At 38.3% G+C, this 16,410-nt stretch overlaps 2 protein-coding genes and 2 long non-coding RNA genes across 4 annotated transcripts; all 4 read left to right on the forward strand.

The window, feature by feature from the left end:
* The first annotated feature begins 85 nt into the window (after nt 1-85).
* LOC117320483 lies at nt 86-835 on the forward strand. The gene is made up of 2 exons (XR_004531050.1): nt 86-312; nt 513-835. It is a non-coding gene; the product is annotated as an uncharacterized LOC117320483 (long non-coding RNA).
* A 5,048-nt stretch (nt 836-5,883) lies between these two features.
* On the forward strand, nt 5,884-7,169 carry LOC117320484. Its single transcript, XR_004531051.1, has 2 exons — nt 5,884-6,403; nt 6,859-7,169. It is a non-coding gene; the product is annotated as an uncharacterized LOC117320484 (long non-coding RNA).
* Nucleotides 7,170-8,458: 1,289 nt separating this feature from the next.
* On the forward strand, nt 8,459-11,780 carry LOC117320481. The gene is made up of 3 exons (XM_033875072.1): nt 8,459-8,471; nt 9,576-10,149; nt 11,654-11,780. The coding sequence occupies exons 1-3, from the start codon at nt 8,459-8,461 to the stop codon at nt 11,778-11,780; spliced, it is 714 nt and encodes a 237-aa protein (XP_033730963.1).
* Nucleotides 11,781-14,303: 2,523 nt separating this feature from the next.
* LOC117320482 lies at nt 14,304-15,119 on the forward strand. The gene has a single exon (XM_033875073.1). The coding sequence runs from the start codon at nt 14,304-14,306 to the stop codon at nt 15,117-15,119; it is 816 nt and encodes a 271-aa protein (XP_033730964.1).
* The last annotated feature ends 1,291 nt before the right edge of the window (nt 15,120-16,410 follow it).

Genomic DNA, 16,410 nt, shown 5'->3' on the forward strand with positions numbered 1-16,410 from the left:
ATTAACATTCAGTATTTTGTTTTTGAATTAAATTATATCTTAAGCACTTTTGTTAAATCATAATCCTTTTACTTAAACATCTAAAATTTGAATTTTAATATTGACACTTTATAAACGAATTTATAAAATCATAATGTTAAATCATTTTTATTATAGGTGGCTGTTACAAGATTTCGGCAAGGGAACGGTGAACTATACGTTCACCTGGCTAAAGGTTGGGGTACAACCTTTAGCCTGCACTACTCTGAATTTGAAGAGCTGTGTCTGGCTAAAGAGGCATTTGACTCTAAATTACATCTGTTAGATGATCTGGTAGGTATTCAATGTCGACTTTGAATTTTTAATATTAAACACATTAGATACAATAAAATTTTAAGCAGATGACGATATCAAATTGCACTTGTTATGCGATATGATGTTTTAAAAAAGTTTTATGTTTATGCAGATATATATTTTTATTGAATAAAAACTTTGAATCCTATGTGATTTTGATTTCAATTGTTATGTTTCAGTCTAATGTAGACACACAAGCTGCAGGCGGATCACCTCAGGAGAGGGCAACGGTCCCTCCAAAGATATCACCTTCGATGCCCTCTACATCTGGTTCCACGACATCGCCTGCATCGTCGTCATCTCACAGATATCAACCATATTAGCAAATCTATAGTCTGCCTATACGGTAAGTAGCTTTGTTTTCCTCATAAATATACACGTATATTTTTGTAACTATAGCAAAGCTACTAAATACCGTATAGACAGACATTAACTGTGTTTCATAAATAAACATGTATATTTATGAGAAAAAAAGCTACTAAATATCGTATAGGTAGAATAAATCAAAGTACTGGAAGTACTGTAAACGAACATTATTGTTTAATGCAAAATCAGTAATCTTCTAAGTTTAAAGTCGATAAATTTACTGATATTGGTTTAGGAATTAATTGCAAATTATTTGAAATGTTTGCAGCTGTTCTGATATGATTGAACACATGCATATTTCTGTAAGGTCCTGATTGAAATTGGAAGTTTATTGATCTATCTTGGATGGATGAAAATAAAATATGTCTTCTTTCTTTCGGGAAGCCATCATCAGTTATAATACAGCCAGGACTCTGTGACCTTATTGATGCCAACTTCTAATATGCACTAAATTTAGGCCAGTTCCATCGTTAGTTAAGCATATTTCAACTTAATATGATGAAACACACATAAAGAACTACTGAAAACCAAAACCAGAGCTGCTAATCAAGGCCCGGATTAGGAATGTATCCTATTGAAACTGTACTCAAGCATGTATGGTACTTCAAAACAAAAAACTTGACTCCTTTTGTTCAGGAATCATTTGATGTTAATAAATCTTTATATGAGAAGATATACTTCTGGTATAATTACAGCATTGTACACAATGTGATAAAGAATAACAACCATATAAAGACTATCTTCATCAAATAATTCAGCAAACAGGAAAAGAAAACTTCAAGCTTCATTTTCAACTTCAAACTGATAAAGGTTACAGTCCATTCGATGGGGTGACACATTCCCTATTTATTGTCCCTTTCCAATGTTGACCATCCAATCATAGTGAACCACACAGTTCAGAAATGTAATTGCACAAATCACATCCTTTATGTGGAGAGAACTGTATGCAAATTTGTGAATCATTCCATATCTATATCTTTACACATATCAAAATTGGAATGACACAGGAGATTTGCAAGTTTAAGTTCACCATCAGTCATGGGAGGTTTACGTAAAATGTTATATTTACCGGGGTAATTAGTAATTTTGATTATATATTTATGAAGCTCTATTCTGTACTTTCTACCAGTGCTTATATTAGAGAATGGACACAATTATATGTTCTCCAATGTCAAAATTAATCATATGTAAAATATTAGGGGTTTATTTGACCGAGACGTATTTAAAATTTTTGTAATCATTCGCCATTCGAGGCCTGATTGCCGTCATATTTGAATTACCAAAATGGACCTGAAATCAATATTTTAAAAAAGAGAATGATCTGTGACTTGAATATTTCATAAAAATAATTTAATACATCGTTTATTCACTTCATTCAGATCTTCAGACACCACATAATTTGTGAAGTCATATATAGAAATATATGAACCATTTTGTTATTGATTAATAGTTCACACAAGTAAGCACTAGATGTAAGCAGTAAGTATATGTACTGCTATCTACTGGCATGACTTTGAGTACAGTAGACCACTCGCTTTGTGGATATTGACAGGATAACATATATTTACATACTAATTCAATTTTAGAATTGTAACTGAAATCTTGTAACAGCATGGCACAAATAGTCATCTGAACATTTGTTGTATATTGAAAAAATATTTAAGGTAAATATTGACTCATTTGCTTGACTTCAATTTTCAGTTTATTAATTCATCGATTACTCTGTGTTTGAAGTATGGTGTAGTGAGAATTTCAAGTCTTGATTATGACTTGATGAAAATTCTAAATTAACAAAATATTAAAATGAATTTGTTTGAAAAATAACACAAGTTCCACAGCAATATTATATAGAGTATCAATCACAATATATCAGAAGTTATAAAACTACAAATAACAATTAACGACTGAATATCAAATTAAGTGAATATCACAAGTATTTTTGCATTTGTTTTTAGATAATCCTGATTTCCGTCTTTAAAAAAAAATACCTAGTAGACGTAGTGCATAGTAAACGTAGCCATGTAACAGCTGATTTTAATCAGATATACCTTAACATGAACTTAACACCGTCACAGAAGTTCGTCGCAATCGAAAATTTGGTCGTGAATTCGGTATTTTGCAAATTATTTCAAAATACTTTCAGGTAAAAGAAAAAAAAATTCTCGTAAAAATATCGATGATGGGTCGACTATCGGCCATTTCGGTAATTCAACTCTAACGACAATCGGGCCGCGATTCGCAAATGAATGGTTAATTTAAAATTCGGTCAAATAAACCTCTAATATTTTATATATGATACAATCAGGCATTGCAGAACATATATTTTGGTCAATCCTCTGAAAATAATGCCAATTTATATTATAATTAAGCCGATTTTTCTTCGTTTCGGTATTTCCAAGTCTGCTTCACGTGTGGTCCGTTTCAGTAAATATTCTCGTCTTTGCCGAAATAAAAGCAAGCTATATAATTGTTCATTTTAAACATGACAACAACTGCCAACCACACGTATCCAAAAATGTTATTGTTGATATCATCTGAATATTGCCGTAGTTATCTGTCACTTCGATTGTAAACCCCATGCCAAAGTGAAGGAAGAATCGACCAATCAAATTGGTTTATTTTTGATTTCCGTAAATCTTGCAGTTACCTCCCTTACAACAGTAAATACGTTCCAAGTATCGCCTACAACAAGCAATCCCGTGCACATAGCAAGATATTATCATTTGCATTTGATTTATTGGGTCATTTTCGTCAAAGGAAAATGGTATATGGAAATCGATGACAGTTTTAACGCTATGACCAGTCACCCTGACCACAAATACCACCTAATTGTAAGCCTATACATATGTACAGTTCTTTCTCGCAAACACGTACAGTAACTACAGTATAAGTTAGTATGATACAATGTATCGTCTCGTATGCCGTCATTGATATATTTCTTTCTCTAAATTATAGAAATACACACCTAGTTGATAATGATGTAACATTCTAGAATATATATATTACACATTTAAGTAAATCGCGGACAAATTTGCAGACCTATGCTATAATGTCAGCCGTTTTGGAAAGAACACAGAAGAGCAAAACTTTGTAAACATCCGGAGACGAATGCGCCTGCGCAGTAGTTGTTTACATAAATATATTGACCTGGAGTTATTCGCAAAGTTCAAGTTCATTTAGTCTTCTCATTTCGCTAACGTTATGCATTTCTCAAATCGTATGCATCTTGAAAACACCTACTGAATACATTTCAACCTTTTCGGTAAAACTACTATATAAAACGAAGATGTTTTTGCAAGTAAATTATTTGAAGCGTAAGGCAATGGGGGCAGCCATATTTCATTGAAACTGACAGTAGATGGCGTATTGGTGAATGTGGCTACCATATATGGTTATATTTCTCAGTCCAGTTCTTGATCACAATAACCGAACATTAATGTTCGTTTAAAAACGAAATGTATCCTATTAAATGTATACTCGATGAAAGAGGACGCTTACTTCAAAGAGATACGGAATATATACCGACACATTTATCTACAATAAGGCTTATATTCGGAAACAGTAGTACAAATATATGTCAGAGACATATTTTCACAAAATTAATTAAAGCAATTAAAATTAAGTATCCTGAATTCAGAAACGAACATTTATTTTACCTAGATACAATCATAAATTTGAAATGGGGGAGGGTTTCAGGAATTATGTCGAATTATATTCATAGACATTCTATGTACGTCTTTGTAGAAGCAATATTTTGTAAATACATTGAAGATTCTGACTATCTAATGGATGTAGTCAACAGTAGAGATAATTAATAAAACAAACACAAAGAATATGAGTTAAATGGGAGGTTTTTATTATTATACACATAAATATATATACAGTAATGGTATATACTGAAATTGTGTCACCAATGGCAGGAAAGTAAATCTTTTGCTTGCATTTCGTTTCGACAAGTTTGTATATACAACATATAATACTTATATTTCGACATTTCGATAAGTATTTAATTATACGTTAACTTTTAAAATGTATACTGAATAATTAAAAAAGCTTATATTTCAATATTTCGATAAGCATTTAACTATAGATGTACAACAATAATTGATAAGCTTATATTATAAACATTTAATTAGATGTTTATATAGCTTTATGATGTGTAACATATTTGCATTAAAAATAAGTTCTAAGGTGCATTGAAAACTTTAATCAATGTTTGAGTTTTTTATCCTATAGTGACCGTGCGCCCATGTTTCTCCGTTTTCTTTCACATAGCGTTTGTCATAAAAACTACATACCATACCATTTTGACCGGAAACGACAAATTCTACTGATGAATCTCCTGTCATCTGTGATATCGGTAGTACATCTTGATAGTACACGTTTTCAACGGCTGTCTGTGTAGGTGGTAATTCAAAAAATTCCAGTTGTGAAGGTTGAGCTTCTCTAAAAAAGTCTTTATTTATCGCAGCCATGATGATAGTAATTGGTTAGATTTCTTACGTTTCTGTGTAGGTTTCCGCTTCTGTACAGGTTTACGTTTTTGTGTATGCCTCTTAACCTGTTTTCCTGCCTTACGCTTTACTTTTCTTGGCGGTTTTCTCCGAGAGGTCTGCACCCTTCGTCGTTTCCTGTTAGAATGATCTGTTGTCAATTTTCTCTTCCTTTTTAACTCTGATTTGGCTTGATCTACTATTTGTTGTGATGGTGATACCATGTTAACATCCAGGTTTCGGGTCGGTAAGGCTTTCTCTCCGTCACTGTTGTACTTGTCAATAGGAATGATGAATTCAGCCGTGTCACCTGATATGTTCCCTCCCCTTTGTTGTACCTCTTCTGTATAAGGATTAATCTTACCATCGGTAACCTTCCGATAATATTGTAACCATTTGCCCACATTAGGGACGTATAGATTGGAGACATTCATCTGTAAAAAGGATAAGCTTTAAAGTGAAGTGTTACCGTTGTTGGCTTTTTCAAGAATGAAGCCAAGTTCCCGTTAGCGTCTTTTATAGATATTTCTATATCTCTAATTTCTGTTTTATTTATAGCAACAAACTGAGGATTCTCGAATGTTTGACTCCATGTTGCAACCTTTTGAGCTTTCACCATTCGGAGTAGATTTCCCCTCTCACCATCGACTATGGATTCTCCCACGAGATTACAATGTATGTATATATTTTCTCTCGTCTTTGTATTGACTGTGGTTATACTTATGTCGACGAGTGCCACATTCCACAAACCGCTTAAAATGAGTGGCGCCTTCAGTTGACATTGAAAATGGTACGGTTTGTTGTTGGGGAAGTAGTCCATATTTTTGTCACTATTAATGATTACGTAGTGTGTCATGTTAGCTATCTGTAACGTCTTTGATGTCTTTCTCGGGAATCCATTGATTATATTTAGGGGGCCATCCTTCAAATTGAACCAACCACTGAATCTGACCTTTTCTTTTACGCTGACGTATTTTCTTCTCTATAAACCATAGAGTTTTTTCATCTTTTTCGACTCGTTGTAATTCTGATTGATAAAAGTTTCCCTGTATGGTATCTCCTAGAAAATCTATTAATTGATATAGCGGTATTCCTTGCATTAAAACTCTTTTGTTTATCTTAAATATCTCTGAAGACCACTGCTGCTGATAGGCACGCTTAAACACCTGTTTCATGTGTGAAATACGAACTAAACTTCCTATCTTGAATTGGTAAGGGTTGATTTTTTTCGTTTAAGTGTATTTTTTCCGTTTTTTGGTTTCAAGTTTTGTTTTCTGTTTTTTCCTCAAGTACATGTAAGCAAAAAGATCTGCCTGATTGTTCTCATTTACATCTTTTGGAGCTGTTCCATTAAGGGAGCGGTGGGGTGTAGCGTTGTAAGAGTCGACAAATTTCTGTAGATTGTCTATGTATCTATAGGTTCTAAATTTAGTAAAGTAGCGAAATATCATGGTCTTGAATGTCCTATTGACACGCTCTACCATGGGGGCGTGTATTTCGTTTTGTGTGGTAAAATAATGAATGTCATTATCTAGACACCATTTTTTAAACCATTTGTTGTTGTATTCTTTGCCTAAATCTGAATGAATTTTCTTGGGAATTCTTCCCCTTTCAACTATTTTCTTGAATGCTCCTAATACCTCTTTTGCTGTTTTTGTTTTGATAGGTTCAACCCAGAGAAAGCGACTGAATACATCGATCACCATCAACAAGAACTTTACACCTGAATTTTGCTTCGACAATGACGTCATGTCCAGTAAATCGGTATCATATTGTTCGAATGGTTCTCCAACTTCTACACGTGCACGTTTAAATGAACGTTTTACAGGCTTTTGTAGACTGTAATCGTCGAGACTTTGAATGTATCGTCTGATTTTGTATAAACCGGGAGAGTTATGTCCCTGTGATTTCAGAATTTGATGTACTTTTGCTGGACTTGAGAATGTCCCTCCGTTATTAAAATTATAATAAATGTCATCCACTCTCTGTTTTTCTTCTGATGTCAACATTATCTGTAACAAATTAATGTGAACATCTATGTCATTATGATGGTATATGAAATAGAATAACGTTCTTAAATACTTGTTCCTTTACATGCAAGAATTTTTTTAACAACCATGCTGACAAACTGTTTACGTTTACATTGAGATAACAAACACAAACTGATGATTAATATATTTAATACGTACTCAAGTTGTCGACTCTGAAGTCTCCACATAAATGAACACAAAAAGATAAATGTTATTATATAAAACGGCTTTCTAACCGATGTATTGATTGAATCATTTCATCAATCTTTATTCTTCGTTGCAGTTCCATATTTCTCCAGTCTGTGGTTAACATATTTAAAATATAACTGTTTCTAGTATCATCCGGAACTTTCCAGCGGCTTACTTCTTCTATAAAATGTTTTAGCATGTTAGATGTTTCATGGTATAGGTGATAAGCATATACAAAATTAAATAAAGAGTCCATTTTCTCAAAAATTGACTGTGTATCATCCATACTAGTCTAAAACTTTCGGTCTGCTGAGGTCTTTCTTCACAAATTTTCAAATTCCTCCACAATCAATTTTAAATTGATAATGTCTATTTTTTTCACCAGCTTCAAAATTCTTCCGCTAAAATGTTGTTTCACATATTCTTTACAACGAAATCGTTCATATCCCATCAAATTTTGTTGCATGTGTGAAGGAACACTGGATTGAATGGTGAACTGACACCACAGATTATCCACTTCTACCCGGTTGACGGTTGACAAGGTTTCATCACAATACAGATCCACTATGATATCACTATCAAGCATGACACAGTCATGTCCTTCCTGGTTAGCTTGACCCTCCACACATCCTGTGCATACAAACAACTTCGATATGACTTCTTTAACATGTAATGCATAAGCTAGACAGAGTAAGTTTTTCACTATCCTCTTATAAGCTTTCTCCTCGATTTGATTTCTCATGTAGGAATAAAGTCTTTTCTCAGATGTATCCATTATGAACATATTTCTGCACCTATGTGTTCGTTGAATATAAATAACAGTCTTATATAATCACCGTTGATATAGTTGTCTTCTTTCCATAGTCTATCCAATATGTTAAAGAGCTTGGCAATATGTTCAATTTTTATTTCTTCACCATTGATGTAAGACCAACCTTCATCTATTAGTGAGTCAATGTCGCATGAGTGAACCTTATAACGTTTACACTCTGAGCAACTACAATGATTATCATCAAAATAAAAATCAATACCTCCCATGTTATGATAATGTCATTTGTAGGTATACACAATCATTCGACCATCTTCTATGTTCGGTTGTGATAGAATCGTTAAATGTCCAGGATCCTAATTGTACACCACACATAAAACAGGTGACTTTATCACTTTGTCCCGAATAGAAAAATCCGTTTCGAGCGAGCTGATTCGGAGTTTGGATTATTTGTTGTGGCCAGTTTGCAAAACTTTGTAGTCGATCCTCACATTTAATCATAGACTGATGTATTGGTCGTATGTGATAATGATGGATACAGTCTGTTGTAATATCTGACATCTCAATGAAGTAGGGCACAGATACATTGTAAAGTTTCCGACAGAAACAGCATCTTCCTAAAATAGTCTCCTGTTATTTGTATACTCTTTCCGTCTTCTTTTAAACAGATCTTCAGCTTACCTTTAACTTTTTTTACGATGATTTCTTGTGTAATACCTAATCGACAGTCTACTTGATTGTGGTGTATATTTGTTAGAGTAATATCTTCTCGGACTATTCTATTAAGGATCTCCTGAGCCATTGGTATGGACTTTAAATGGTAACCTTGATATATACACTCTAGGTTGCGTCACTGTTATTTCTAACTTGGGGTTTTACCTGTATATAGTATGGTTTGTTTACATATAATTGTCATGTTTAGTCTTGCATGATCCCTCCATACACTTGTTATAGCGGGTACTACTTACTACCTTTGTAACCTCCACACATTCCTAATTTAATGTTTATTGAAGCTTAAAGACTCCATTGATAGGTAAATATACACCTCTGGTTGTAATTGCTGGTACTACTTATTACCTTTGTAACCTCCACACATTCCTAATTTGTATAGTGATGATACCATTACATTGTGCAATTACCCTCCACACTTTCTATTTTTATTGACCTAAGGTCAGGGTCACTTGTGACGTCAGAGGATTTTCCCCTATTGCATCATGGGATTTCCCCTTATTGCGTCATATGATGTCATCCTCCACACTCCACACTTGGATGTGGAGGAGCTACCGGTATTTCACCCCTACTCAAAGGTATTAACATTTTACAGGATTTTACCATTCTCTTATTGACCATTAGGTTTAATATAAATGATTAATAATCTATTTTTGTTTCATCCAGCAAATTACGCAGAGAGAGCTATCCAGAACATCAAAAACAGGATGTACAGGATGTTTACACATGCGCAGAGTTACCAGTATCTCGACAAATTAGAGTCACTCACAAAAGACATCAACGACACTCCATCTATATCTCTGGGAAATATAGCACCTTCAGACGTTAAAAAAAGAAACGAGGACGAAATAAGACTCAATGCCTATATGGTTAGGACAAAAACCACTTTGCGATCGAAAAAGACGGCTAAATCTGCCGAAAAAAAGGGGAGAAGGTCGAGGAGGAAAAACCCCTACAAGTACAAGGTAGACGATAGAGTCAGAATAACACACGTCAAACACACATTTCAGAGGGAATATGATCAAAAATGGACTGGGGAGATATGTATCATCACGGATCGCACGACTCGAGATGGAATTCCGATATACAGACTAAAGGATTTCGAAGGAGAGAAGATCACGGGAACGTTCTATGAACAGGAATTGCAGAAGGTGAACGTGGCGGAAAATACCGTATGGAAGGTAGATAAAATCTTGAAGGAAAGAAAGGTGATGGGTAAAACCGAAGTACTTGTGTCTTGGTTGCATTGGCCACCTAAGTTTAACTCTTGGATAAAAAAGAGTGAACTTCAAGAAGTATAAAAGGTGACTGCCTATTGTCTAATGTTCATTATTCATCAGCAATGGCATTCAGAATGGTACTCAGATCCACGGACAGCTCAGAGACTCAGAAGACAAAACCCAAGAGTTTGCCCCTCCCATCAATGCCGACATTAGTCTTGTACAATTGTTAAACGTCTGACTGATGGAACTTTCCAAGGCATACTGTTCCAATAACTACCCAACCTAGTGTAAGTTCTTGGACAGATGGTTGAGGTCTGATTATTTGACGCTTCACGACCTATCAACAGATGAACCCCGCAGCTTTAATTCAACGGATTGAGCAATGGAGCTATTTCCTTGAGGTGTGCATATAACTCAGCCACATCTGAAGTAGGAACTTCCTGTGGAATGTAATTGCGCTCGATGAAATCAATCTGTTTTGATATACTGACTTGACTGAATAGATATTCCATGTATCCGTTGTCCAACCATAGATGTACGACCCGAGCATGACTGTAGGTTGTAATGGATTGTCTCTCGAGTAGCCCAAAGTTCTAGGGATACCAATGTTGCCCTGGTCGTCCCCTTTCCATGAGCCGATTTGGTGACGATACATTGACCAGTACAATCGACCCAAAAGATTGACCTGTGAACTCCTTTCCATTAACAAGAGTACGTTTAGTTGCCACCTGGATCCTTTGCTCACTCTAGCAATCTAATTAAAATATAAATGGTCAGTATCACTACGTTACATGAACATCTAACAACATCCCATCAAGGGTCACGTTCTGATGACCTCTGAGATGTATGCGTTTCACTTTCAGGGCGAATTGGCATTTTGTCGATATCATCGAAGCAAACCATTTCGTCACAGCATACATCTGAAGCAAACCATTTCGGCACAGTACATAGCTATAAGCTTTATGGGACAAAATGACTTGAAACAAATTGACAGATTATACAAGCTATGCACTCTAGGTAGTCATCCGGACATAAAATTCACTTCCAAGATTCTGGAAGTATTCATTTGATTGGCTAATCCAAAAGGTCACCCTGACGTGACCCCTAATGGGATGTTGTTAGATGTTCATGACCATCTAGAGTTTAATTAGATTGTCACTCTAGCTGATTGACTCCCCGCCATGACGATGTATGACTAGGAGATTATTTCTATCGCATACGTCACAAGACACTTGGACAGGACACTTCCCTGACATATGATCCGTCGAAGCTAAACACTGATAGAAAACACCCTTACTTTTCAATAATGCGCGGTGTTGGTCCCAAGTATTCGAAATTCAAACATGTTTTCAAAGTGCCGGGATATTCTACTATATATTACTGCATATCATAAAGGAATGGCTGAATGTTCATACCAGAAACTAAAGATTTGTATATATAGAACCTATATGTATATCATTGACTTAATGTAACTTTCTGTACTTAGTAGATTTTCAATTCATGTTTTATTTGTGTTTGCAGGCTGCAGTCTTATGCCTCCAGGAACACAAAACCTGACGACATTGATGAATCACTGAAATCTGGCCCGTCTTCTGTGGGAAAACATCTACTAGAATCTGAAGAATTGAATATTCCCGCGTTTCGCTAAGTATAGCGGGAATAATTTGTCTCTGTCGGCACGTAAATGCAGGTGTTGGTTTGGTTTGGTTTGGTTTATTTTGTTTAACGTCCTATTAACAGCTAAGGTCATTTAAGGACGGCCTCCCGTGCGTGCGACATGTATGCGTGTGATGAATGCGTATGTGTGTTTTGGGAGACTGCGGTATGTTTGTGTTAAGTCTCCTTGTGATGGGCCGGATCTTTTGCCGATTTAGAGTGCTACCTCACTGAAGCATACTGCCGAAGACACCCAGCAGCACACCCCACCCGGTCTTATTATACTGACAACGGGCGAACCAGTCGTCCCACTCCTTGTATGCTGAGCGCTAAGCAGGAGGAGCAACTACCATTTTTAAAGACTCTGGTATGTCTCGGCCAGGGGACAGAACCCAAAGCCTTCCTCACAGGGGCGAACGCTCAACTAAAGGCCAAAAGTGAGGCATTGTCAAGTGAGACATTAGGAAGAGAAAGTTGTTCAGAAAGAAAAGAAAAGATAAGATCCCAAATTTAGTCGCCTCTTACGATCATGCAATGCAGGTGTTGCACGTGCCGTGACGTCACAGTAGTTTGCGTGTATCGGGTATAGTGTGTGTGTGTGTGTGTGTGTATGTGTGTGTCATTCCTAGCCGCCGCGCTGTACAGTACGATTATGTGAAATACTTTTTCTGTGTAGTTATATAATTTCTAGTGTAAATGCTGTCACAGTAGTTCATATTTGTCTGGCCTATAAATCCAGCATATGCAATCTGAAGCATTGAGGGCTGGTGCACCTCCTGTATTCCCGTAAGACAGGAGTTTCAGGTTGGGTGGCTTTCCGATGATTTTCAGCGGAGATGACCCGTCAGCCTGATGAGCGGACTGGGAGCTGCTAGTAACGCGAACACCAAGCTTTCTAGCACAGGGGGCACGAATCATGTTACCAGTGGCTGACGGACGCGTATTAATGTAGGGCGAATCGTCGCGTGGAGGGTCCTGTTTCACCGCTGTATCAATGTCCTCTCCAGAATCATCTTCTAGTCAAGTAAGCTGTCGGACCTTGGCAAAGAATTGTCGGTCCTGACTGGGTGAGTATACACATATGCTCAAAAAATGGGTATCCGGTCAACCAGATGCCTTGCATAATGGGCACAATTTGCGATTGCGGGGTTTACCTGAGGGGGTTATCGGAGCTCGTGACGATTCGGTACGCGACAACTCAACTCGGGAGATCTCGGCACGCATGGCCTTAGTATCAGCGACGGAATGGATTTCCTCTAAGAGTGTTTCCAGTGCCTCGCTTCTCCTCTTCCTCTGCCAACATGGCTTCATAATCAATCTCGGTGGAGTTGCCTCCGAAATTCCTCTTTAGCCTCCCCCATTTCCCGCTTTTGCTGATCAATAACATTGTCCATCTTCTCTAGAGCCGCTCTCATGGTTTTGATGTCCGCGCTAGGTTCCCTCGGAACCCATTCCGACCCATCAAATGGGATAACTATAATCCCCGTCTTGAGCAAGGGATCCCAAATTGTGCTAGGCACCCCCCTGTATCTGCTCGAGATCCGTCAGGGTTAGTTCCCCCAACTCTTCCCTTTTCTCTGTAATAGCCCTAGCTCGATTTTTTAAAATTTGATAGATAGTACCAAAATATGCCTCCGAAACAATATTCACGGCTATCTTGCACAACACTACCTCACTGAAGCATACTGCCAAAGACACCTAGTAGGACTCCCCACCCGGTCACGTTATACTGGCAACAGGCCAAACAGTCGTCCAACTTCCAAAATACTGAGCGCTAGTCGGGAGTTGAAACTGCCATTTTAATGACCCTAAAACAAAACTACCCTGTGACATACACATATCTGTGACGTTATACATGAGCAGATTTTTTTTAGTCCTTCAACTTCCGGGAGGATTACTACCTTGGCGTGGTCCGGAAGCTTGAGCGTTTCAATGAAACTTTGGGCTTGGCTGGCCAGAGCTTCATAACCTCTTGTTAGGTCAAACCGTGGTTTGCGTCCCGTAAATCCGGAGAAGGTCCTGGTGGTTGAGTAGTTTGGAAGTTGATTATAAACCATGCCAGTCTGCAACACACGACTTTGGCTTCAGACTCGGACTAGACGGGTGGCAATATGGTCCCTGTATTTTCAATCGGCTGGTCACGTCTCCAGACGACAGTGGCTTAGGGGCAATCGTGGGAGAACCAAACTGCTTCATTCTCGTGCGAGTATACTATTTGATGTAACCCTGACACTTTTGACACTGGAAACCCGTGCCAACAAAAGTGTCCCCTTGTTGGGCTCCGTGGTGGGTGGGAACAAAAGTAGTGAACAATTTCTACATACATATGGGTACAAACGATCAAAATGACACAAAGCGCAAAGGCGAGTCATCAAGCACAACAGACACACAGCAAACAAAAACAATACTTAACCAAACCAAACCACAAACAAAAACAATACCAAACCAAATCCAAACTGCAACCAAAACTACATCTGGAACTGGAGCCTCTCCGTTGTTCCCTCATTTCCTGACCATGTCCTCCAGAGATAAGGGTAAGAAAACCTCCGAGTTATCGCCTATCCTGTTGAGGAAGGGAATTCAGGGAATAGCGGGCGAGGTAAAATCCGGCAAACCAATGAGATCTGGTGTTCTCCTCATCGAGGTTTACCGCCGTCAACAGGCGGTGAATCTGATGGGCACTTCCAGTTTTGCCGGTGTCAATGTCGAGGTGAAGCCTCACGCTTCACTGAATTCTTCAAAGGGAGTAATCAGGTGCCCCGGATTGAAGAACGACTCCGAGACCGACATACTGGAGTACTTCCAGCATGTCGAGAACATCCATGTCTCAGAGGTTAGGCGGATCCGTTCCGGACGAAATGGCCAAACAATCAATACCAACACATTCATTCTCACGTTCGGAGTGCCGCAGCTACCTCAGACGGTAAATATAGGTTACCAGATGTACAGTGTCTCCGCCTACATCCCCAACCCCCTGCGATGCCGTAACTGTCAAAAGTACGGACATCACGAGGACAGATGTGGACGGAACACTGTCTGCGAACACTGCGGACGTGAAGGCCACACAGACAACGACCAATGCAACATTGTTGGCAAACGTTGCATACACTGCCAGGGTAACCATGCGGCCTCACCTCGAGACTGTCCTGCCTGGAAGACGGAGAGGGAGATCCTCCGGTTAAAATATACCGAGAATATTCCCTTTCCTGAAGCCAGGAGGATTGTCGAGAGTAAGGACAGCACAAACCCCACGTTTGCCACAATTGTAAAACAGTCGACAGCACGTACCATCTCGGTGAAGGATGCCTCTATCCAAGCATTTGAGGACTAGTCTGCCTGGGGTCCAGATGCTCCCGAGATGGCAAACCTACCAAAATACAAACAATTATTTGGGAGAGCCTCACGCTGGAGTGCCACCCCCAAACCTCCAGAGCCTTCAAAACCCATTAAACACACACCACCACCAATCGAACCATCACCATCGACTACAAAAACCAACACAAACGAACGAAAATCTAAGGTAGGTGCCGACCACCATAGACGACGAACTCCGTCACAGCCGTCGGTCGACACCTCCCGAATTACCAAACGACCTGCCACTACACCCCCTCAAGACCAAAGAACACCAAAATCTAGGGTTCGGATCAATAGGCATCCCTCCCTAAACAACAAACCGGCCAAGGGTTCAGATGACCCTATCCTTGGCTACAACAGGTATGGCGTTCTTATGGACGACAGTGAACAGCATATCACCAACGTTGCTGTTACTAGACAGCCTACACCAGGCAGCCCTGTCAGTCCGAAGAACGACCAGCATGAACCATGATAATGGCCAACAATAACAATACGATCATACAATGGAATATACGCTGACTACGAGCAAATATAGAAGAGTTTCAAAATCTATCGAAAGAGTTTAGACCTGCCTTATTTTGCCTACAGGAGGTCATGTTAAAAAACCCAATTACCCTTAGAAATTTCTCGCTGTATAATAGCACCACAGCTATAGGAATCAAAGCAGCAGGAGGCGCAGCTGTAGCTGTCAATAAAAATATTCCTCACAGAATGATCACGTTAAACACAAATTTACAGGCTGTCGCTGTATGTGGAACTTTACACAGACAAGTAACAGTCTGTTCAGTTTATCTTCCTCCAAGCGTTGCTTTCACTAATGAGTAACTGAATAATCTCGTTTCCCAACTCCCAACACCATACATAATTCTCGGATATTTTAATGGGCATAACAGCCTGTGGGGCTCTCCGAACACAGACGAGAGAGGAAGACGTATTGAATAATTTATAAATAAAAACAACTTGTGCCTTTTAAACAACAATACCCCAACATATTTACACCTATCTTCGCTAGCCAAGGCTTCTGATTACGTTACAGTACACGAAACCTTGGCAGATATAGGCGTCAGTTCTGGCCCTCTCGCGGCGATTCGAAATTACCACCCTTCACGCATGAAATTTTCGACCAATCAAAACAAGCGTTACCGATTTACTTCATCGGTGATGTTTACAAACACACATCGAGGTTTGGTGTCATTTCGATGAGATATGTGATCAATGACTTATATGAATTGATCAAACACTGCGAACGTTCCCCCAAAGATTGTGAT

This window comes from Pecten maximus, unplaced genomic scaffold, assembly GCF_902652985.1.
Source record: "Pecten maximus unplaced genomic scaffold, xPecMax1.1, whole genome shotgun sequence".
In the NCBI taxonomy this organism is placed as follows: Eukaryota; Metazoa; Mollusca; class Bivalvia; order Pectinida; family Pectinidae; genus Pecten; species Pecten maximus.

Coding starts and splice junctions, on each gene's coding strand:
- LOC117320481 (XM_033875072.1), top strand. Junction 10,150..11,653: donor ACCGAAGTACTTGTGTCTTG/GTTGCATTGGCC, acceptor TTGTGTTTGCAG/GCTGCAGTCTTATGCCTCCA.
- LOC117320482 (XM_033875073.1), top strand. CDS start 14,304: ATGTCCTCCAGAGATAAGGGTAAGAAAACCTCCGAGTTATCGCCTATC.